Genomic DNA, 23,696 nt, shown 5'->3' on the forward strand with positions numbered 1-23,696 from the left:
TTCTGGATTTGTTAAACCAAATACAACACATTCCACACAACTAAAACAGCATTGTAAAGAATAAAGGTCTCATTTCAGATTTAAATGTCTTCTTTACATTTGTGAAAAGTAAGTGAAAAAAGATGCTAAAACTTTAGCAAAGTTCTTTTCAAAAAAAAATCCATAATCTTGTATGACAGTGGGAGATAATGACAAACTAAGTTCAGAGAAAAACACTGAGGCTCATTTTAAATATTTGACTTTGTTAATTGTCTGTTTTGATTTATAATTGCCAAAGTATCTACAGCTGAGATGGTTTTCCTGCTCCAGAGAGTTGCATATTGTTTTAAATATTTCTACAGTTCAGGGCTGGAGAAGGAAGGTTCGTAAAAAGTACCAGCGCTTGATTAGTACCCGCCCGACAGACCCAGGCTGACATACCATTGGGCTCGATAAGGCAGAGGGGGAGGGTCTTTGGGAGACGTCAATGGTTTTCAGATTAGCAGAGTTGAAACTCAGTGAGTCCGCCGAGCCGTCACCGCCCCCCAACCCCCCTAAAAAGACCAGATCCTCGAGTAATGTAAAAACGAGCCAACACTGACTTTCCCCTGTGCGTCCTCTTACACTATGTTTTCTTACCCAATATTACGCGAACGATTTCGGATGTTACGTACGCCAAGCACCAACTCCCATAGCACTATTCAATCGAGGATAAATTGAATGAAAGATCCAAGTGCTAAGTTACAGTGGTTGACTTGTGGTGAGGGCTTTCTGTGCACAGTCGGTAATCATGCATCTTGTGTTTTGGGTAGGGGTAACGTTACTTTTCGTCTTCAGTATAGAAGGAACACCACAAATGTACCAAAGACAAGGTAATACTTTATATTGTGTACTATGCATTATTTACCTTGTGTTGCAAGACTTTTTTTAAATAAAAGAAACAACATTTAACAAATCAGTTCGTTAATATTATACACATTTAGACATTAATTTGTGGTTATGCCCCATGTGTTAAATCAGGATTTTATCTTGTTTCAGTTAAATTACGAGAGCAGCTGACGGTTTATGAAATCGTAACTCCCACTCGAGTGACTGAGTTTGGCGAACCTTTCCCAAACACGATGCATTTTAGAAGGAGAAAACGAAGCGTTGATACCGACCTCTGGGCCTTCGCAACTCACTACAGAATTAGTGCATTTGGGCAATATTTTCACCTCAATTTAACTGCCGATTCTGGATTTATTGCACCGATATTCACCGTTACACACCTTGGAATACAAGCAAATCTTACAAACTTTCACGACGAGGACAGTGACACGAAGCACTGCTACTACACAGGACAGGTCAATGCTAAACCAGAGCACACAGCTGTGATCAGCCTCTGTTCAGGGCTCGTAAGTACAACTTTTACCCTCGCGATACTGAACTTTAATTTTGGAATTTCCAAAGTACATATGGTTATTTTGTATAACAGTTTTGATTTTTTTTTAAAGTTGTATGATGACATAATATTTTGCAATTGGAAGTCTGAAATGTTCATTTGGAAACATAACGATATTTATTTCATTCGACTTATGGGAACCGAAAGTTTGAATTAAAGATGATCGGTGCTGGAACGTGCTAACCATCAAGACAAGACCACACTGGGAAACACAACGTAGTCCTCTTGGTAAAATGCGTGACTCGTCATCTCTTCCCCCCCCCCCCCCCCCAAAAAAAATAAAACAACTTCAGATGACTATCTCTAAATAAGGCAGGATGTAGTGGTACAGAGTAAGATCGCAGTTGGGTCAGTTCGCACGGTGGTACACGGGCTAGAAAGAGACCCTGGGAATAAGTATTCCTCAGGACGACGTCAAGATGGTTATAACTCCAGCTGACAGGCGGCTCTCCTACGTACACAGTAACGCACAATCCCCCTCAAACTCCAAACTTACAGCCTGCGCACGGCGTCACCGCTTTTTAAGTTTATAACCTTGTCACACAGGCTGGTTTAATTCGCTGTGGCGATAACTTCGATTTAAGCAGCAAGCTTTAAAACACGGAATTATTTATTTGTGAACCTTTAGGTTTTGGTTTTTAAACTAACTATGCACAGTTTTCATCTTTAATATAAAACATATCAAATTTCCCCGCTGTTCCTAACTTAGTTGCATGTGAAGGTTCAAAGTGACTGATCAAAATGTAGCAGAATTGCCTGCTGTAACTTCTGTAGAAGTTTATTGTTGTTATAGTGTCATCTGACACTATAATAATAACGTTTCAGTTGACAAACCCACCTTTCATTTGCTTACCTTGCGTTAACTAGTTGGAAATGCTCTTCCCCTGAATGATTCTTTATTTAGCAGGATGTCCTTTGAATGTGACGCAGCGACCAAAATCTTATCACTTTAATCTCCAGTGTTAGAAACAACGACAAGCTCTTTTGGGAATAATTAACACACCATTTTCACAGCACTAACGTAAAGACTCTATCGTGCTCAGCAAGGTATAAGTACACCTAGAGGGCGAATAATATCTTGTTTACCAGCGTGACAGTTGTTTTGCTCGTCTGTGGGCGGAGCTGGTTTTGTTCTGAGGTCCGGCCTCTTAAGGCGGCAAAGTATATCCAAAAAAAAGTTTGTCAATTCATTAGTATTTTCAATTGAGCAAAAAATATGCCTCATGGAAGGAATGGAAATACAGTTGTGCTGCTACAAAAATAATGCAGCTGTTCGTGTTGAATTGTGCTTTCTGAAATTTGGGGAAGCGCCAATATGGAGATCCACCTTAAAGTGGCAGTCTCCTCATTTCACGCAACAAACAGCACTCGATGAAGGCTGAGGAGCTGCAGCATTTTATCAGTCTGGTCGCTAACTCCGCCCAACGTTGTCACCAGCTCAATGTCGCGCCGGGGATGGGGTGGTCGCTAGGCAACATCGCTTTTTGGGGGGAATAAAGTGCACCATCCTATCTAACAGAGTTCAGCTGCCATTCTTCAGTTGTGAAGAAGTTGCCCAAGAGTAAACCAAATTGATCCTGTTCTTACCACAAAGCCAGCAAGAAAAGTAATGAGTAATTCTGTCATTGTTGCCTAATTTGAGAGATCCCGGGGACTGGGAGAACACTAGGAGGCAGTGTGATTCTCATGAATACTTCTTCACTAGCTGCAGTACCTGCCTTGATGGCGCTTGTTGCGGTTTGTTGTACTCCTGCTCTTCTGTAGCGTGTTACTGTTTTTCAGTTAATGTGAGGACACTGAGAGCATATTTTACAACATCCTTGAGGTCACTGTAAAAGCTCCTTTCTTCCATCACAAACAGCAAGAAGTATTGTTTCAGCACCAAAATGCTCACTCATGACAGGGATTTTGCAGTGAAGTCATCAACCAAGTAAACTGCATCTCCAAGGAGTGAGCCCTCTTCTTTCTCCTCCAATGATCTGTATGATATTTGCCTCAGAATGAGAACACCATGCATGCTTGGAAAATATATGTTGTGCTGGAATATTTTTGGTACGTGGTGCATACCATATCATAGTTTTGTTAATAGTGCTCAAATGCATTGTCTGCATTCAATGATGCGCTATATGGTGGGGAGCTATTGATATTTTTGCTGCTTCCTGAAGTAACCACCATAACCATCTAACCATCTCTGGCATTCACAAGCATTACCATTGCTGAATCCCCCACCATCAACATCCTGGAGGTTACCATTGAGCAGAAACTGAACTGGAGTAACTATATAAATACCATGGCTACAAGAGTAGGTCAGAGGCTAGGAATCCTGCAGCGAGTAATTCACCTCCTGACTCCCCAAAGCCTGTCCACCATCTACAAGGTGCAAGTCAGGAGTGTGATGGAATACTCTCCACTTGCCTGGATGGGTGCAGCTCCAACAACACTCAAGAAGCTCGACACCATCCAGGACAAAGCAGACCGCTTGATTGGCACACCATCCACAAACATTCACTCCCACCATCACCGATGCACAGTGGCAGCAGTGTGTACCATCTGCAAGACGCACAGCTGCAACGCACCAAGACTCCTTAGACAGCACCGTCCAAACCCGTGATCTCTAACTCCTAGACGGACAAGGGCAGCACATGCATGGGAACACCACCACCTGCAGGTTTCCCTCCAAGCCACACACCATCCTGACTTGAAACTATATCGCCGTTCCTTCACTGTCACTGGTCATAATCCTGGTTCTTTTCATTCGTTTAGGGGGATGTGGGCGTCACTGGCAAGGCCAGCATTTATTACCCATCCCTAATTGCCCTTGAGAAGGCAGTGGTAAGCTGCTCTCTGAACTACTGCAGTCCACATAGGGTAGGTACACCAACAGTACTGTTAGGAAGAGATTTCCAGGATTTTGACCCAGCGACAGTGAGGAATGGCGTTATAGTTCCAAGTCAGGATGATGTGTAGCTTGGAGGGGAACTTGCAGGTGGTGGTGTTCCCATGCACCTGCTGCTCTTGTCCTTCTCGGTGGTAGAGGTTGTGGGTTTGGAAGGTGCTGTTTAAGGAGCCTTGGTGCGTTGCTGCAGTGCATCTTGTAGATGGTACACACTGCTGCCACTGTGTGCGGTGGTGGAATGAGTGAATGTTTGTGAATGGGGTGCCAATCAAGCCGGCTGCTTTGTACTGGATGGTGTCGAGCTTCTTGAGTGTTGTTGGAGCTGCACCCATCCAGGCAAGTGGAGAGTATTCCATCACACTCCTGACCTGTGCCTTGTAGATGGTGGACAGGCTTTGGGGAGACAGCAGATGAGTTACTCATAGAAACATAGAAAATAGGAGCAGGAGTAGGCCATTTGGCCCTTCGAGCCTGCTCCGCCATTCATTATGATCATGGCTGATCATCCAACTCAGTAACCTGTTCCCGCTTTCGCCCCATACCCTTTGATCCCTTTAGACCCAAGAACTATATCTAATTCCTTGTAAACATACAATGTTTTGGCCTCAACTCGCCGCAAGATTCCCAGCCTCTGACCTCCTCTTGTAGCCATGGTATTTATATGGCTACTCCAGTTCAGTTTCTGGACAATGGTAACCCCAGGATGTTGATGGCGGAGGATTCAGCGATGGTAATGCCATTCAATATCAAGGGGAGCTGGTTAGATTCTCATTAACCATTTATTCATTCTCATTAACCTTTGCAAATGAGATATGTTAAAGTAGGATACATTCTTAATCAGAACTTTAAAATCAAAAAACCTTGACCCCTCTGTCCTTGCAAACTACTGCCCCATCTCCAAGCTCCCTTTCTTCTCCAAAGTTCTTGAATGCATTGTCGCTTCCCAAATCTGTTCCCATCTTTGACTTCCTTTGCATTTCAAAGCATATCTATCTCAATCTAGTATGTAATCACGCCAACTATGTTGCTTAGTTTCCCCAAGTCCACTCACATGTGCAGTTTGGCTGCTGCCCCAGACCCAAGCCTGTCACTTTATTTCCCCATTTCTCTACCTTTTCCTCTTTTCATTTTATCCCTCCCTGCCAACATGCCCCTTTCTTTTCTCCTCCCTCGGGTACTCTACCTTCAAAAGCCCCAAAGTCTTTCGCACTCATCATCTTGGATTTCCAGAAGGCATTTGTCAAGGTGCCGCATAAAAGGTTATTGTGCAAAGTAGGAGCTCATGGTGTAGGGGGTAACATATTAGCATGGATAGAAGATTGGCTGGCTGGCAGATAACAGAGAGTATGCACAAATGGGTCCTTTTCTGAGTGGCAGGATGCGACAAGTGGAGTCTCGCAGGGGTCTGTGCTGGGGCCTCAACTTTTTACAATTTATATCAATGACTGAGATGAGGAGATTGATGACATGATAGCTAAATTTGCAGATGACACAAAGATAGGTAGGAAAGTATGTTGTGAAGAGGACATAAGGAGGTTGCAGACTGATATAGATAGGTTGAGTGAGTGGGCAAAAATATGGCAGATGGAGTATAATGTGGGAAAATGTGAAGTTGTTCACTTTGACAGGAAGAATAAAAAAGCAGAGCGTTATTTACATGGAGGATGACTGCAGAATTCCGAGGTGCAGAGAGATAGAGTCATAGAGTGTCATAGAGTGATACAGCACCGAAACAGGCCCTTCGGCCCACCGAATCTGTGCCGACAATCAACCACCTAATTATACTAATCCTACATTAATCCCATATTCCCCACCACATCCCCGCCTTCCCTCAATTCTCCTACCACCTACCTACACTAGGGGCAATTTACAATGGCCAATTTACCTATCAACTAGGTGCTCTAGTGCATCAGTCACTAAACGTTAGTATGCAGGTACAGCAATTAATAAAGAAGGCTAATGGAATGCTATCCTTTGTTACGAGAGGAATTGAAAATAAAAGTAAGGATGTTATGCTTCAGTTATACAGGGCATTGGTAAGACCGTATCTCAAATACTGTGTGCAGTTTTAGTCTCCTTATTTAAGGAAGGATGTGAATGCGTTGGAGGCGGTTCAGAGGAGGTTTACTAGATTGATACCTGCAATGAACAGGTTGTCTTGTGAGGAAAGGTTGGACAGACTGGGCTTGTTGTCTCTGGAGTTTAGAAGAGTGAGGGAAGACTTGATTGAAGGCGGATGTGGAAAAGATGTTTTCTCTTGTGGTTGAGTCCAGAACTAGTGGGCACTGTTTTAAAATTAGGGGTCGCCCTTTTAGGACAGAGATGAGGAGAATTTTTTTCTCTCAGAGGATCGTGTGGCTTTGGAACTCTCTGCCTCAGAAGGTGGTGGAGGCGGGGTCATTGTATATTTTTAAGGCGGAGGTAGATAGATTCTTGTTAGGCAAGGGAATTAAAGGTTATCGTGGGTAGATGGGAGTATGGAATTCGAAACACAAACAGATCAGCCATGATCTTATTGAATGGCGGAGCAGGCTAAAGGGCCCGAATGGCCTACTTCTGCTCCTAATTCGTATGTTCGTATGTATCTTTCCTACTCTCATGCCACTGTCCCAGGCTTGACTCCCTCTTTAAAAATCCTACAGCTTCCCTCTGTGCCCCTCTTGGCATCCTCCAAAAGGTCCAATGTTCTGACCCTGTTGACTCTGCCAGTGGATTGACTATCATCACCTCTCTCCTCATCTCTCTCTACAATATGAATTCACTTGCCATCTATGAGCTTATTTTGGACACATTGACCATCATGGCCTTGATAGAGATATGGCTAAGGGGTAATGACACCTTTCGCCCTCAATGAAGCTTCCCTGCCTGGCTATATGTTCCAGCACTTGTGCTGCTTAAACCAACATGGTGGTGCTGCAGCCCTTAGTTCTAAATTATACCTTGGTTTACCTCCTTACTCCTCTGGCATCTTCTCCTCATTTGAGCATCTTATCTTGCTCCATCTTTCGCACTCCTCAGTTAAAGTCCTTGTTCTGCGATGCCTACCCAAACCTCACCTAAGTTTCTCTGAGGTATTTTCTCTGATTTCTTCCCTCAGCCTCTGCATGGAACGACTTCTAGTGTTTTCAACTTTCATCTCAGCTCTTCTTGCTCTCACCCTTCTGAGTTTACTACCCTCCTTTCCACCCTAAATCATTCCTTCCTTATAAACTCTCCTAGCCACATGCACAGCCACCCCCTCAATCTTATCACCTCACATGGCCGTGCTTCCCACATTGTTACTGTCACTAGTAAGGCAATCTTAGTTCATTTTTTTGTTTCGCTCTCTGTCCATGTCTCCCTACCCCCTCCCAACCCAACTTCTTTCTGTATCTCCCTTTGAAAAAACTCTCCCTTAATCCACTTACCACTGCACTTTCAGATTCCCAATTAACTGGCCTTTGGCCTACAAGACACAATGACATTTCTGCAGCTGTCGATTTACTAAATCACACCCTGTCCACCACCTTTAATGCCCTCAGCCCCATTAGAACTATTACACTCACCCGAATTGCTCCCCCAGTATACCCCTCATCTCTGCTCCCTTAAGTCTAAGAGACGCAAATTTGAATGCCTTTGGCAAACAACTGATTTGACTATCCATCTTCAGATGTTGTTGGCCCGCTGAAAGCATTATTAAATTATGCTCACTGTTCAAGGATCATCCAGGAGTGCAAAGATATCCCCGGCTTCTCTTTACCACAGACCATATTCTTAAACCCCCCTCCCTTGCCTCTTCCACACTCGCCTCCAACTGAGCAGTCAGTTTCCTCCTTGGACCCCATGTTTGCTGATATTGTTAATGGTTCCCTCTCTTCATGTACTGCTTCCCCCCCTTCAAATCTAGTCATCAGAAAAACCTACCTTTGACCACCCCCCCCCACAGTTCTTGCAAACTACGACCCCATCTCCAACCTCCCTCTCCTCTCCAAAGTCCTTGAATGCATTGTTGCTTCCCAAATCCATGTCCATATTTCCTGCCTTCCCATGTTTGAATCCCTCCAATCAATTTTCTGGCCTGGCCACAGTACTGAAACAGCCCTTTTCAAAGTTGCAAATGGTATTCTTTGTGAGTGTGACCATGAAAACTATCCCTCCTTATCCTTCTCGACCTGTCTGAAGCCTTCAACATAGTTGACTGCACTATCCTCTTTCAACACCTCTCCTCTGTTATCCAGTTGGATGGAACCACTTGGTTCCATTCATATCTATCGCATCTTAGCCAGAGAATCGCCTGAAATAGCTTCTCCTTCCACTCTTGTGCCATTACCTCTGGAGTCCCCCAAGGATCTATCCATGGCCCCCTATTTTTCACCTACATGCTACTCCTCGGCGATACCATCCGAAACACATCAAGTTCCACATGTATGCCAACACCGTTCAGCTCTATCTCAACCCCGCCTCTTTGGAATCCTCCACTGTCTTTGATTTGTCACATGCAATGTCGGATGAGCTGAAATTTCCTGTAAATAAATATTGGGAGGGCTGAGTTCATTATCTTTGGTCCCTGCCACAAACTCCATGCCCTGACCACCGTTTTCATCCTTGACAACAGCCTTACGTTGAGTAAGACCATTTGCAACCTTGATGTTGTGTTTGACCCCCCAAGGTGATTTTGCAACTATATGTCTGCACAATCACCAAGACTGACTTCTTGCACCTCCAAAACAATGTTCTACTCTGATCCTACCTCAGCTCATCTGCTGCTGAATTCGTCATCTATGCATTTGTTACCTCTAGACTTGACTATTCTAATGCTCTTCAGGCTGGCCTCCAATCGTCCACCCTACATAAACTTGTCACCCAAAATTTTGCTGCCTGTGCCTTAAACTCATTCCAAATTCTGTTCACCCAACACTGCTGTGCTTGCTGACCTTCACTGGCTCCTGATCTGACAATGTCTCAGTTTTAAAATCCTCTTCCTTGTTTTCAAATCCTGTCTATGGCCTTGTCCCTCTCTATCTTTGTAGCCTCCTCCAGCCCTCGAAGCTTTCGAGATCCCTGTGCTGTTTCAATTCTGGCCTCTTGTACAACCCTGATTTTCATTGCTCGACCATTAGCAGATGTGCTTTCAGCTGCCTTAGCCCTAAACCTCTCTGTTTCTCCCCTCTTTTATGCGGTTCCTTAAAGCCTACCTCTTTGATCAAGGCCTTTGGTCATCTGTTCTGATTTTTGTTTCTGTGGCTTGGTGTTTTTATTAATATTGCTCTTGCTAACTGCGTTAAATGCACTATATAAATGCAACTAGTTGTTGAGTCTGTCTAATTGTGCTTACGGAATTGATATCTATTATCTGCAATATAAGTATGGAAGGTGCGAGCACATTCTGCTGAACCTGGAGCCTTGCCATTTCTGATGCTGACTACTGTGTGTCTTCCAATCATGTTGATGATGGCCTCTTCCATAGGGAACAATGTTTGCTGTTTAGTAGGACCTCCTCCAGTGCAGATTGTGTCCTTCCTGTTGCTTGCCCGCAAGAAGAATGGAAGTTTGTTCATTTGTGTGCCAGGCAATGATTTTCAACATGAATGAGCCAGCTTACCATAGTGTGCATGATGACAAGAAGAAACAACAAATGTCGCCAAGAGGGAGAGGCCATTGTGAGAATGTAAGTGACAGCTGAAAGGATGTCTTTTCCTGCTGACTTCTGGATAACAACGGGAAGTGGAGGAGGAAAGGATTAATAATGCTGAGTGTTATGACCAAGGTGGGAGAAATGCACTGTTAATTCCATCCCATTTCTCCACGGGTCACAGCATATCAGTAAATTTTTTCCACCTACCAAAGAATAGCTAATTAGACTCTATTTGTCCCCCAGAATAAAGCACATCAACCAGGTTTCTTAAAACAAGAATGACATTAATTATTTATTAGGAAAAAATAATAAATCTTAACCACTAATGAGATGAATCTATATAAATGAAAAAACTCCTTATTTCACTAGCCCTCATGCACACACATATACATTCAAGAAAACTGGTTAACTGGGTAAAAAAGGGGGTTTGGTTTACAGCTGTTTCTTAGGAATAGAAGGAATAATAAATAAATCGATTTGTCACGGTTCTGGTAGGAAATTATTCAGTTGGGTGAGGTGTCCCAGAGTCAAATAGTGGGATGCCACTCAAAGTCTCTCCAGGTGAGGTTGATGAACAGTGTATGATGGGGAAGCATTCAAAGCAATTTGGCCACATCAGGCATCACATAGGTTTTTTTCAGCAGGGGTGTAGCAACAGGTCTGCTTAGGACACGCAGCAGCACAGTAGTAGAAGCTTTCTTCAGGTTCCAGGGTTTCCCAAAACACAGGAGGCAACAGGAACCACACTGGATGCAGGAATTCTTCAGAGACAGGAGGCAATAGGAATCTGCTATCTTTCAAATACAGGGTTTCTTTTCAAGAGATACATATTTCCTTTTTACAGAGAGAGGTCTTTTTCTGGGTCTTCCACTTTGATCTCCAGGCAGGTCAGAAACCAAATTTCAAAATGCCTGCTCTTTGTCCAACTCACTGGTTTTTAAAAGGGTCCAAAGTGAAAGTAAACCTTCCTGAGCTGATCACATGACCAGACACAGTATCTCCCCTGTCATTCAAAGTGTTGCTCTGAGAAGGTCAAAACATTTGACTGGCTTCCTTGAAAGTGTTTGCTTTCCTATTCTTGTATGCAAATTCAACATCCAAAAGTTTCAGCCATTTGCAGGTGTCCATGTCCGCTGAAAAAATCCTTTCTCAGTTCTTAAAAATACACAGAATTCTAAGAGTTTAGTACAAAAATAAAACCTCTTGTAACGTGAGGCAAAGGCTAGGGTCCTTGAAGGGGTCTGGAAAAAAGTATGAGCAATGTGAAGAGGAGTTTTACCTTGGTACTCCTGGTGAGATAATTCAATTTATTTTGCATTGCAGTCAGGTCCTGATGGCATTTGCATGTTGTGCCACCTCTCAATATGCATATGTCTGTTAGACAATTTGATGAGGTGTCCATTTATCACCTATGTCCAAGAGGACCTCTAAAATAAAAGCAAAATACTGCGGATTCTGGAAATCTGAAATAAAAACAAGAAATGCTGGAAATACTCAGCAGGTCTGGCAGCATCTGTGGAGAGAGAAGCAGAGTTAACGTTTCAAGTCAGTGACCCTTCTTCAGAACTGGCAAATATTAGAAATGTGAAAGGTTATAAGCAAGTAAAGCAGGGGTGGGGCATAAGATAACAAAGAAGGTGTTAATAGGATAAGGTCACAGAATAGCTGACCAGAAGGTCATGGAGCAAAGGCAAACAATATGTTAGTGGTGTGTTGAAAGACAAAGCATTCGTACAGTTAGGGTGTTAACGGACTGAAAATTGGACAGCCGCAAGTACAAACATGAAAAAACAGTGGGTAAGCAAACTGAACAAACTAAGAAACTAACAAACTTTATTTTGTTTTATTTCATCTTAGTTTGTTCAGTTTGCTTACCCACTGTTTTTTTCATGTTTGTACTTGCGGCTGTCCAATTTTCAGTCCGTTAACACCCTATCTGTACGAATGCTTTGTCTTACAACACACCATTAACATATTGTTTGCTTTTGCTCCACGACATTCTGGTCAGCTATTCTGTGACCTTGTTCTATCTACACCTTCTCCTTTGTTATCTCTTGCCCCACCCCCGCTTTACTTGCTTATAACCTTTTACATTTCTAATATTTGCCAGTTCTGAGGAAGGGTCACTGACCTGAAACGTTAACTCTGCTTCTTTTAGTTTTAGAGATACAGCACTGAAACAGGCCCTTCGGCCCACCGAGTCTGTGCTGACCATCAACCACCCATTTATACTAATCCTACACTAATTCCATATTCCTACCACATCCCCACCTGTCCCTATATTTCGCTACCACCTACCTATACTAGGGGCAATTGCTAATGGCCAATTTACCTATCAACCTACAAGTCTTTGGCTTGTGGGAGGAAACCGGAGCACCCAGAGGAAACCCATGCAGACACAGGGAGAACTTGCAAACTCCACACAGACAGTACCCAGAATTGAACCCGGGTCGCTGGAGCTGTGAGGCTGCGGTGCTAACCACTGCGCCACTGTGCCGCCCCTTCTCCACAGATGCTGCCAGACCTGCTGAGTATTTCTAGCATTTCTTGTTTTTATCCAAGAGGACCTCATTCCTTTTGTTCACTTGCTCCACAGCATCCAAATACCTCAGTGACTTGCTGGATCTTATCTTGCCTTCAGACATCTTCTTGCAGCTCAATAGCATTGCTTCCCACTCCTGCCCACAAAAATACTACCTGGTGGAAAAATTGGATTAAGTTGGTAATCGGGCATGAAGATTGCAATGGTTAACTCGTGCATTGTTTGTAGCGATGTAGCAGCATGCTGCCTGCTTATTTAAATGATAGTGCTATACTATCTCGCGCTAAGTGCAATGTTGAATGGTTGCATGCCTCAGCAGGGGATCCAAGCTTGTGCAAGGTGAGCACCACTTAAAGTTAGCCTACATCTTTTAAAGGTGAGGTTCATTTTGGCTGGAACAGCTGATGGTATTGATTCAGAAAGTGTCTCTGAGCAGAAAGAAGAGTGGAATGACCCAACAGCATGCCCTTTGGTTCTTCAATGCAGGCCTTGGTGCAGGAGGTGGACAGGAGGAGAGAGGTCCTCTTCCCTCCGGGGGCCAGGCGATCCTCTAGGCAGAGACTAAGAAGGCAGTGAGAGCAGTTAGTCATTGTGGTCAATGCCAGCAGTTTAGCTCCGAGGACCTGGATGCAATGCCATAAAAGTGCAATGGCCACACATGAGTGGTTAAGGTGAGTGAATGCATCTTCACATGCCGTATCCTTACAAATGAACCACTAGCTTCACATACTGCGCAATTCACAACACTCCCTTCACTCATCTACCAACAGTCAATATCAACCACGACTCATCCCCAACATTCATCGCCTCACTTCACCCTCACACACTTAGCACTGCTACAAGCCGCACATTCACACCTCACAGTTTGCACACACTGCCAGCTCTTCAACTGTGACAGGCACATCTTCCAAACACATTGCATCACACTCAGAGACATAATTTCCTCTCTCTTGCATTGCAGCACAAGCAGTAGCCACCTAATGTCTGGGTGCTGTGGTGGAAGCTTAGACTGAGGTCATGAAATCTCAGCTTGTTGCCATGCAGACTCAGACAACTGCCATCATGGCTGTAGATACAAGTGCTCAAAGCGGCTTTCAGGGTCTCACAGCAATCCACCAATCTGTAGATTACTAGGATTGCTGAGGCACTATCCTGGGGGTGGGGGGGGGAATGGCAGTTGATGGTACCCTGCACGTGGGAAGCTTGTTATCCTGACAGAGCTATGTGCACCTTCTGCCTGCTTCTCTCTGTTCAGAGACAGCAAAATCAACTCCCCTCTTCCTGGCATAAATAGCATCTGCCTCCCCTCTGATGCAGCACTGAATGGTAAACTGAGAGATGTTACAGTATGTGGCCTGCTCCAACCTGGAAGGATCTGGAAGCATCAGGGCCACAATCAACTGCACATCCACTGGCAGCACCATCCTTACCCTGCTCTGAAGCTGCAGGTCTGGTTGCAAGAGGTGACAAAGTTCTGTGAGCACCCCCGTCATAAAACACAGATGATACACACAATGTTCCTGGCTTAGGTGGAGATAAAATACAAGCTCCCGGAAGACCCTAGGTGTATAAGGTCTCTTGTTGAGACCCCTTCTCCCCCTCCTTCACCCTCTGTAACAGCTTGTCCCCTTCTTTGCTGCCTCTGCTCCATCTCCCCCTCATGCTGCAGCCCAAGGGGAATTGCAACTATAGCATCCATGTCTGGGTGCAAGTGGTCTGATCAGAGCCCTTGCAGTCACAACCAAGGCCTTCTCCACATGCAGCACCACTTCCTGCTGCTGAATGCATGTTCAGCTGTGCATGCTTAGGAGGTTTTAGCTGGGGGGGCAAGGTCGAAAATGCTGTCAAATCAGTGTTGGATGCTGACTGACATCACAATCTGCCTCCTAATGCCCATACTACACCCTTGCCAAGATGGCATTTAAGTGTCAGCTGCACTGAAAGTGTGCGCGCACAGTACAGATGCCATCTTGGTGTCAAAACAGTACCTGTAGCACCAAAACTGCGCTGCCACATGACTATAAGAACCTGCAGCAGTATCTAATTTCCTATCTCCTCATGGGTGAGCAGCTTATAAGTAGCAGATTTCATGCCAGCAGCTCACCTCCACCGTGTTAACGAGGGGTAACCTCAAAGTACAGAGGGGATCTAAGAAAGGGAATAAAAAGGACAAAGACGTAATTAATTAGCAGCTAACATAAAAGGCAATGCAGAAATAGTTTGTAAAAACATAGATAGTAAAAGAAGGAGTTGAAGGGCGGGTCTGATTAAGGACCTAAAAGGAGATGATATGGAGACAAAAGGGCATGGCTGAGGAACTAAATGAATAATAGCAACAGAAAATGCTCAGCAGGTCTGGCAGCATCTGTGGAGAGAGAAACACAGTTGACATTCAGGTCTATCATCTTTCATCAGAACTGTTGAAATGTCAGAGTCCTGAAATGTTAACTCTGGTCGGTATTTTACCGGGCCACGAGTTCAGAGGCAGGGGGCTGTAAAATGGGAGCCTGACCGGAAGTCCGACATCTTTACGTTGCTTCCAGATTTTACCAACGGTGGCAATCATGGAGGATGGACTTCGCACATTGACACAGCAGGACAGCAATTCAGGTATTTAAAAGGCCAATTAACTGGAATTTTATGGCACATTTCAGATTTTGTCGATGGTGCACGGGGACCACAGGGCTTCAGAGCCTCATCTGGTTAAATGAGGCAAGGAAACAGAGGCTAAGTGCTAGCTCTCTCAGGCAGCCTCAGGAGAGTCAGTGTGCGGTGGCAGGAAGGGTGGTGCACAAAGGGTATTGCCAGATGATGGCACAAGGTGCCAACACTGAGGGGGCATGCTGCCAGGGTCACAGAGGAAGTGGCACTTGCTTCATAGAAACAATGCAGGGAAAGGTTTGAGGGCAGGTGGCATCTGAATAGAAGGCCTAGGAATAAGATAGAGGCTATCTGCTGTGAGCCTCATCCACCCAGGTTTCGGGGCCCCTGTTGAGGAGGAGGGGCAGCTCAGAGAGCGAGAGGTCTAGGCACTGGTGGAGGCACATCAGGAACTTCAGGACCACGAAAAGGGCTACCTTGGGGTGGGAACGCTGGAGAAGGCACAGAGGGGCACACCAACAGACACCTTGCCGGCACAGTCTCGATGGGCCAAAGGGCCTGTTTCTGTGCTGTATGACTCTGACCTTCACGCAGAAAAGGCCATCCCCAGGAGAGAGTATACCGTCCGAGGCTCAGCTATCTCCAAATGGCCAGGTGGCAGTGTGAAGACTGTGGCTCTCCAGGGAGGCTGTCACTGATCTCTGTGCCATGCTGCAGCACAGGTTGAGACCCATGGGGTTTGGTGGACACCCCAATGCAAGTGGTGCTGAAGATCACCATGGCTCTCAACCTCTACACGTTCAGCTCTTACCAGAGATCCAGCAGGGACTTTTGTGGGATTTCCCAGTCTGCAGCCCATCGGTGCATCAAAGGGGAGACCAATGCCATGTTCAAGAGGACCGTTGACTGTGTGCGACCGCACCGATCTCGAAAGTCAGGCAGAGACGTCCATTGGATTCGGTGCCATTGCTGGATTCCCCCCCCTGTGCAGGTGTGATTGACTGCACACATGTGGTTATCAAAGCTCGCACTGGCAGCTTTCATCAACAGAAAGGGTTTCCATTCCATCAACATGCAACTGGTGTGTGACCACCAAAAGCAGATCCTTCAGATGAGTGCATGGGGCCCAGGAAGCAGCCACGAGGCCTACATACTTCAGTGCCAGCATTTCTGGACCTCCACACGCCGTCAGGGACGGATTCTTGCAGGTAAGAGCTTCCCGCTTAATACAAGGCTTCTCACACCTCTGAGGAATGCAGGCACAGATGCGCAGGAGAGGTACAACACCTGCCATGGGTCAAGTAGAGTGACCATCGAGTAGGTCATTGGGCTTCTGAAGATCCCATTCAGGTGCCTAGATCGGTCCGGTGGAGCCCTTCAGTGTGCCCCAGCAAGGGTGTCTCATATGGTGATCTGCTGTGCTCTGCACTATCTGGCACACTGGAGGGTGACGGTGTTGAATAATGAGGACATCCTTGATAGTGATGCCTCCTCCAATGATAAGGATGTGGAGGAGCAAGTTGACCATGCAATGCAAGATGAGGGATCGCTTGGGCCACAGGCAAGGCACAATGTGATACATGCAAGAGAGGCCCTGGATGTCCTAATACATAGCCGTTTCCTGTGACACTTAAGCCCATTCAGAAATATTCCAATAAAGTCTTACCTTTAATCAGGCCTGCGGTCGCCTCCTTTCATTTTGCACTCTTCATCCAGAACCCGCACAGCGCACCGTGATGAGGCTGAGGAGCTAAGTGGATGTGGCTTAGTCCATCACCTCCAGCCCATTGAGGGAGCAAGGCTGTAAATGAGATCTCACAGGGAAGCAAGAACTGGAATAAGAAGCAGCAACAGTAAATGGAAGATTTATTAAGCGGCACAACAGAATCGAGGCTTTTCATCTCTGTAATCTAAACACTCTTGAAGCCCAGGTGCAACTAGGTGCGCTTCTTAACTCTCTTTACGAGTGCTCCTACATGGTGCTCCCCCTGTGTCTGCAGCTGAGGTGGAGGCAGGCTGCTGATCGTGCTGCCCAGTGGCCTGTGATGGCCTTGGTTGCTGTCTTCTAGCTGCTTGATGTTAAAGAAACTTCCAAGCCTGTTTGTGAAGAAGACACTGAGACTAGGATGCTTTGATGGAGACTACTAGGTATTTAACATCCATTAACAGAACTACAAACTAACACCTGAGGCCTGGGTGGAAGTGGAACGGATTCCCTGCTGCTTTATCCAGGTGGCTGCTGTTCTTTCCCTTCAGAGGTCTCCCAGATTTCCACTGAGTGACCATAATAGCACCCAGTGGCTCTCATTATCATAAACTAGTTTATCTTATAACCCACAGTAATCAGTAGAATGGGAAATTCACCAGTATGGAATGAAATTTTAAGTGTGATGCACATTTCCTGCCCATCACACTTTTATAGTAAACTGAGATTTCTGTCAAATGTTATTTAACAGAAGGAAACCAAGGCAGTTTCGAATGTATAACATGTGTTACAGCCAGGTGAGGAGGGGGTCTCATGCTCTTCTCTTGTCCCTTCCTCTTATTTGACCCCAACAGGGTTTATTCCTCTTAAACAGTGGTTGTGCTTACCACCTCCGTAAGTGTTTTACCTTTTTCCTTTACTGTGATTGCAAAAGCACCAATTGGACAGGTTTTCTTGAGTTTAAAGAAGAAAGAGGTAAGTTTATTATACTTAACAGTCTAACCCGATTTAAAAATACGTTACACATTCACACGACAATCTCACTCACACACACACATAAATTACAGGAGGGAAATAGTTTTGGTGGTTGGATTAAAGTCCAGGATAAATGGAACTTAAATACAGTCTGTAAAATGGATGATCCAGTAGTCCTCAGCTGAAGCTGTATTTATGAAGTTGTTGCTTGGCCAAAGTGTATTTTGGCTTGCTTGCTTTGCTTGGGATTTTCCTGAAGGCAGAATTTGTAGTTTGTTCTCTTCCCCTGTTTGCTGGCTGTAGCGGTCTGTCGGCTTGGAGGGTCCCCCAGTCACAGACAGTTCTTTTCTTGATGTTTACTGGGGAGAGAGAAGGAAGAGAGAGACAGAGAAGCAGTAGCCTTCTTTGCTTCTGTATACTCAGTTATTGCCTGTCTGCTTGTCTGTGTACGAAAATTTATTTCTTCAGAGATGAACATGTGGTCGCATGGTTCCTCTCACTCCCCTTTATTTCTAATGAGGTTTTCTGGAATTTTCTAATGAAATTCAAGGTTCTACGTGCCCCAGAATGTCCACTCACACTTGGAGAGGGTTAGCTCTTTCAAAGTCAATAGTTGGGGGTGGCCTTGACTGCCTTGCTAATGAAGCAATTCTAGGTAATTCAATTACTTAGAGAAAGCCATTGTCCTGGCTGGGCTTCTTGTTAGACTTTTTGTCTCCCAGTCCAATCTCCTGGTAATTCACATGTAAATGGCAGTGGCCATCTTGGCTGCTAGTTTTTTAAAAGTTACTTGTAGGGTTTTCTTTCCATTGCAAGTCTAAGGTAAGTTTCCAACCGATGAAATTAATATGTCCCATTTGGAGTATAGGTTTTCCTGACCCATCTGTACCACACAGAATGAAATGCGATGATGGGAGCATTTCATTAAAGGGGTGGAAAAGAAAAAGAAGAAAATACATTTTCATTCTCATTCACTCCCTAAATTTACTCATTACCTTTAGAACTTCGACAGCTGTTTTTTTCTCTGCAACAGCAATGCTGATTTAATCTTTTGGAGTTTTATCTGGGATGGTCACGTGTTGTCAAGTGGGGTTAGGGTTTCTCTAGTATCAAGCAATTAACTCTAACCTCATCCATTGTTTAACAGAAAATGTACTTTGTTGTCTTAAACGTACACCGCAATTTCTCCAGCAGAATAATACGTGGGTATTACATGGTATTACATTTCCTTCATTGTTAAACAGCATATCATCTGATTTACTGTGAAAAATGACTGAGGGCATTTACTAGGGTTATTAAATATTTTCTTGATAATTATTTCACAGCTTGGCACCTTCAGGTCTCACGATGGGGAGTATTTTGTTGAACCTCTTGTTCTGCCTGATGGGAAAGAATATCAAGAAGAGCACAATAAACCACATCTTGTGTACAAACAAGATGCACTGAAGACTAAAGCGACAAGGGAAGTCACTAACATTTGTGGCAATTCAGGTATGTTTAAAATCTTTAAGCTGAATGGTGAAGGCAGCATACATATTGTAACAAATAACAAGAGCTAGGACTTGGGAAATAAAACATTGGTGCCCATCAGTTGCTGGTGGAAAAGTAATAAATGCAGTGAAAACAAGATTTGTAACAGAGGAAACCATAGTTGGTACTTAAGAATAATTAGGTAATAAACAATTGTCAAAAATGCATGGATATTTTGATTGTTTTCATTACTGGACTGTTTAAATGAATGTACTGTTCCATTTCTTCAATGAGCAAAGCATTTTGTTTTATAATTTGTAAGTTCTGATCTGTGTGTTCAGTTAAAATGAACATGAATGATTGTCAACTTATGATTCATGAAAATAATGTTTTATTTTGAAGATTTGCACAATTGTTGATGCTGTTTAATGTAAATGTATGTTCTTTTCCTTTTCCCACAAAACTTTGGAATGTGCCCCATTTTTAAATGTGTACAACATTTAATCTAAATGAAACCTTTTATTGAAGAAACATAATCGTACAAGAATCTGATAAGAATTTTGCTTATGAAACTGACATTGTTTAAATTTAAGTGGCAACATAACTACCAAATAGCATGAAATTAATGCCAACTATTTTAAAAGGTTGTATAAATCTTTGTTTTATTTAACTTTTTCTCATAAGTTAGTGGAAAAATTCTGTTTAAGTATTGTAAGATTTATTGTAAAAATTCCACATCTATTTTTATATCTCATGGTGAGTGTGAAAGATGCCTGCATTGATGTACATGTCACACTGCAGAGTGGTAAGTCTAAGTCTATTAAGTTGTGACATATGCATCTATTTTGCAATAATTATAATTGTTACGACCCAGTGAGAAAGGGGTCTAGGGTTGCCACTCAGCCTTCACCTGGTCTTAGCGTAACAGGGTTTAATTTTAAACACCATTTTTTTTAGCTCCCCCTTGGTGAATCCTTGTTCACCGCTTTCCAATTATAAGGCAAAGAAACTAGCCAGACATGTTTTCTCAGGTTTAAAGAAAAAAAGGTTGAACTTTATTAAACTTAAACTCTAATTCAGTTAACACCTACGGATACGCGACACACCCACGCTAGCATGCGTACGCAATATACACATGCAGATAGAGACAGAAAAGAGCAGAAGAAATAAAGTGGAAAAGTTTGAGGCAATATCTGAAGATGGTTTTGGTTACTGTTCTTCAAGCTCACTGTAAAGTTTATGATGTAGGTAGGTCTTGCTTTTCATTGGGGCCCTGTATTCTTCTTGTGGGCGGCACAGTGGTGCAGTGGTTAGCACCGCAGCCTCACAGCTCCAGCGACCCGGGTTTGGTTCTGGGTACTGCCTGTGCGGAGTTTGCAAGTTCTCCCTGTGACTGCGTGGGTTTCCGCTGGGTGCTCCGGTTTCCTCCCACAGCCAAAGACTTGCAGGTTGATAGGTAAATTGCCCCTAGTGTAGGTAGGTGGTAGGAGAATTGTGGGGATGTGGTAGGGAATATGGGATTAATGTAGGATTAGTATAAATGGGTGGTTGATGGTGAGCACAGACTCGGTGGGCCGGCCTATTTCAGTGCTGCATCGCTCTCTCTCTTTCTTAAACCTTGCTCGATGTAGGAGACTTTTCTTTCTTGAAGTTCATGTGTCCACAGTGGGTCCAGAGGCTTGTGAGAAAGAGATGGGAGCAGACAGGCGAGGTCTTCTCACTCCAGGAGCAAACTGTCTTTTTTCGCTTCATACTCTTTGTACAATTCAGAAGAACCCAGGTTGCCAAGCAGGTTAGTCATGTGACTAGCTGGTCTGACCACATCTGTTTGTGGATTCTCTTGTCTTAGCCGACCCTGGAATGTCTCTTCTTACACACAATACCCGGTGCTCAAAGTCCATTGTGGGTTAAATTGGAGCAGGGAATAGCCCCTTTGTCCCTCCAAGCACTGTCTGTTAGTATGCAAATGTTTTTTTGCAGCCAAGTGTCTGGTGTTTTTTTTTAAAAGTCCTTTCTTCACTCCAGTAACAGTTTAAAATCAATGTTCATGACACAATTAATATGTCTCATTCTTGGCAGATGGGGAGTCTGCATGACATAATACTCAACTGTGGCTTAGATGTCATAAACTTAACATCAGTGTATGTCTCACAGAGTTAACATCAACAGATGCACGGAGATTGAAGTCACAGTTGTGGGAAGTAAACTATGATACTGCTAAGAGGATCTTGGTTCTGGGAATTGATTTGGCAGCTCTTGGAATGATCAGCAACTTTTGGATCATAACCAACATTTATTGAGGGGTAATCCCTGTGTTGGGAAAAATACACTAGCTCTCAGCAAAGTGAGGGCAAAGAAGTAGATGAGCAATGCCTCAAAAATTGGGCAATACATTTAGTTACACAGTTAAATCAAGCAGAGGGCTGCCAAGAATGTTAATAACATGAGTAGCAACCATCTAAAAGTATGATTTGAATTTTAATCCTAGCTTTTGTTAATAGAATAATTCTGAAAATACACGTATAATAAAAGCAGGTATAGACTGTTAGACAGCATAAAGCTAGGATTGGGCTTCAAAAGAGGATCAGACTGGAGACTGAGTGAGGCTAGTGCTATGGAGATGGTTTATAGGGGACTACGTATTGTGAGAAATTAATTGTAGATTTGTATTTTTTTCACATGGTGAGGTTTTTGGTCTAGTTGAAGCTATCTAAGGAGGTTCCAAGAAGCAAAGCTTTTCATATAAGAGTAAATCAACTCATCTTGTCTATAACTACCTCTAACTGACTGATTTAGATCTGTGTAGATGGAATCTTAGAAGCAGTTTGTAAGTTTACTCTCTGTCTGACAAGATTTTTGTACTGCAAGGTAGCTTAAGCTGAAACAAAACATTAATAAACCAAAAACAAAAATAGGTGTCAAAACTAGTATACATTTCTCTATCTATAGTTGAGCTGCATGTATGATGGGAAAGTCTTGTAAGCCTGTCTTGCAAGCTGACATATATTTTGCTAACCTTTGCAATTAATATATTGCTTATTTATCAAAAGGTATTTGAATGGAAGAATTTAAGAGTAGAATGTTAAAGGTTTAACATATTACAACCATGAATGTCAGCATAAGCAATAATTTTCTGTATGCTTAAATTGTAAAGGTTATTGGTCAAATGTGAAAGATGTGTGGAAAAGTATAGGTACCTATTGTTAAATACATTGAATATCTTTGATATGTCTGAACACAGTCACAGAGGATATCAAAGGCGTGTATGACTTTTGGTGCTGTGACAGGGGCAGAAACTTGATTGAAGAGATTGAAACAAGGAGTTGTGGGAAAGATGGACACAAATTTGGGAAGCTTCAATATGTTCAATGACTTTGGAATGGAATGGGTGGTTGGAAATGCGTGGTAGTTGCAAGGGCAGAGGGATCAAGGATGCATATTTTGAGGAGGGGAGTGATGACAGTGCTTTTGATAGTGAGTGGGACAGTACATGAGGAGAGGGAACTGCTTACAATGTCAGCTATCATGGAAGTCAGGAAGGGAAGTTGGAATTTAGTGGTAATAGTATTGAGAGAGTGGGAAATGGGTTTCATTGACAAGAGGAACTTAGATAGGGCATATGGGGAAACAGGAAAAATATGAAGGTTCAAGGCCAAGGCCAGGGGGAAACTTGGGGGGAGTTTGGCTTGATGGGAAAATAGGGAATGGGACAGAAGCAGCTGAATGGATGGCTTCAGCTTTAGTGATAAAGAGGTCCTAGCTCCTCATGCTTGTCATTGTAGATAAGGATGGAAGGGGCAAAAAGGATGGTTTTAAGTCGGTGGTTTGTACTCGGGAAAAGCGGGTAAGGCTGTTTTTCTTCCAAGTTTTTAGTTAGAAGGATTTTATACTGTTACAATTTACAAAATTATCTGTTTGTTTTATGCTGTTCTTTTGAAACCAATTTTTCTTCACACACAAACTATTACCAAGAATCAGTCAAAATGCATCTTCTGTGTGCAGTACAAAACACTAGAGAGATTTATTGAGATGTTTCAAGGACAGTATAAACCATTACCAAGTGTCTACAAACTCTAGAACATTGCCTGTTTATGCTTCCACCCAGTGCTGCTGGAAACCCTTATTCACATATTCGTCATCTCAAGTTAAACATTGTACTGTTTTACTTGCCAAATTCCTCACTTTCATCCTTCACAAACTTCATCTCATTCAGAACTCTGTGTTGCAAGCCATTTCGCTGTCCTCATTAAGCTCCAGTGACTTGTATTCCAGTTTTTAATTTCAAAATCCTAATCTTCAGATCCTGTAATGCACTTGCTTTTCCTTCTCTCGGAAATCTTTGTCCATCGTTATGTCCCAGCCCATATTCTCTGTTTCTCTGTTATTGCTTGTTCCTCATTGACACTGCTCCACCACCATCAGAGGTTAATCTTCTAGACAACATGCTTCGCCGTTTGGTATTCTCTTCCAAAG

General features: G+C 43.5%; 1 protein-coding gene across 3 annotated transcripts in view; it reads left to right on the forward strand.

Annotated features, from left to right (window-relative positions):
- Nucleotides 1-549: 549 nt before the first annotated feature.
- adamts9 (ADAM metallopeptidase with thrombospondin type 1 motif, 9) overlaps nt 550-23,696 on the forward strand; it is a 402,991-nt gene continuing 379,844 nt past the window's right edge. For all 3 annotated transcript variants that reach the window (XM_068051578.1, XM_068051580.1, XM_068051581.1), the window contains exons 1-3: nt 550-851; nt 1,018-1,373; nt 19,079-19,244. In XM_068051578.1, coding sequence (XP_067907679.1) covers nt 770-851; nt 1,018-1,373; nt 19,079-19,244 — 604 coding nt within the window. In that variant the 5' untranslated portion in view covers nt 550-769. The remainder of the gene's footprint in view (nt 852-1,017; nt 1,374-19,078; nt 19,245-23,696) is intronic.

The sequence above is a fragment of the Heterodontus francisci genome, chromosome 19 (genome assembly GCF_036365525.1).
Source record: "Heterodontus francisci isolate sHetFra1 chromosome 19, sHetFra1.hap1, whole genome shotgun sequence".
In the NCBI taxonomy this organism is placed as follows: Eukaryota; Metazoa; Chordata; class Chondrichthyes; order Heterodontiformes; family Heterodontidae; genus Heterodontus; species Heterodontus francisci.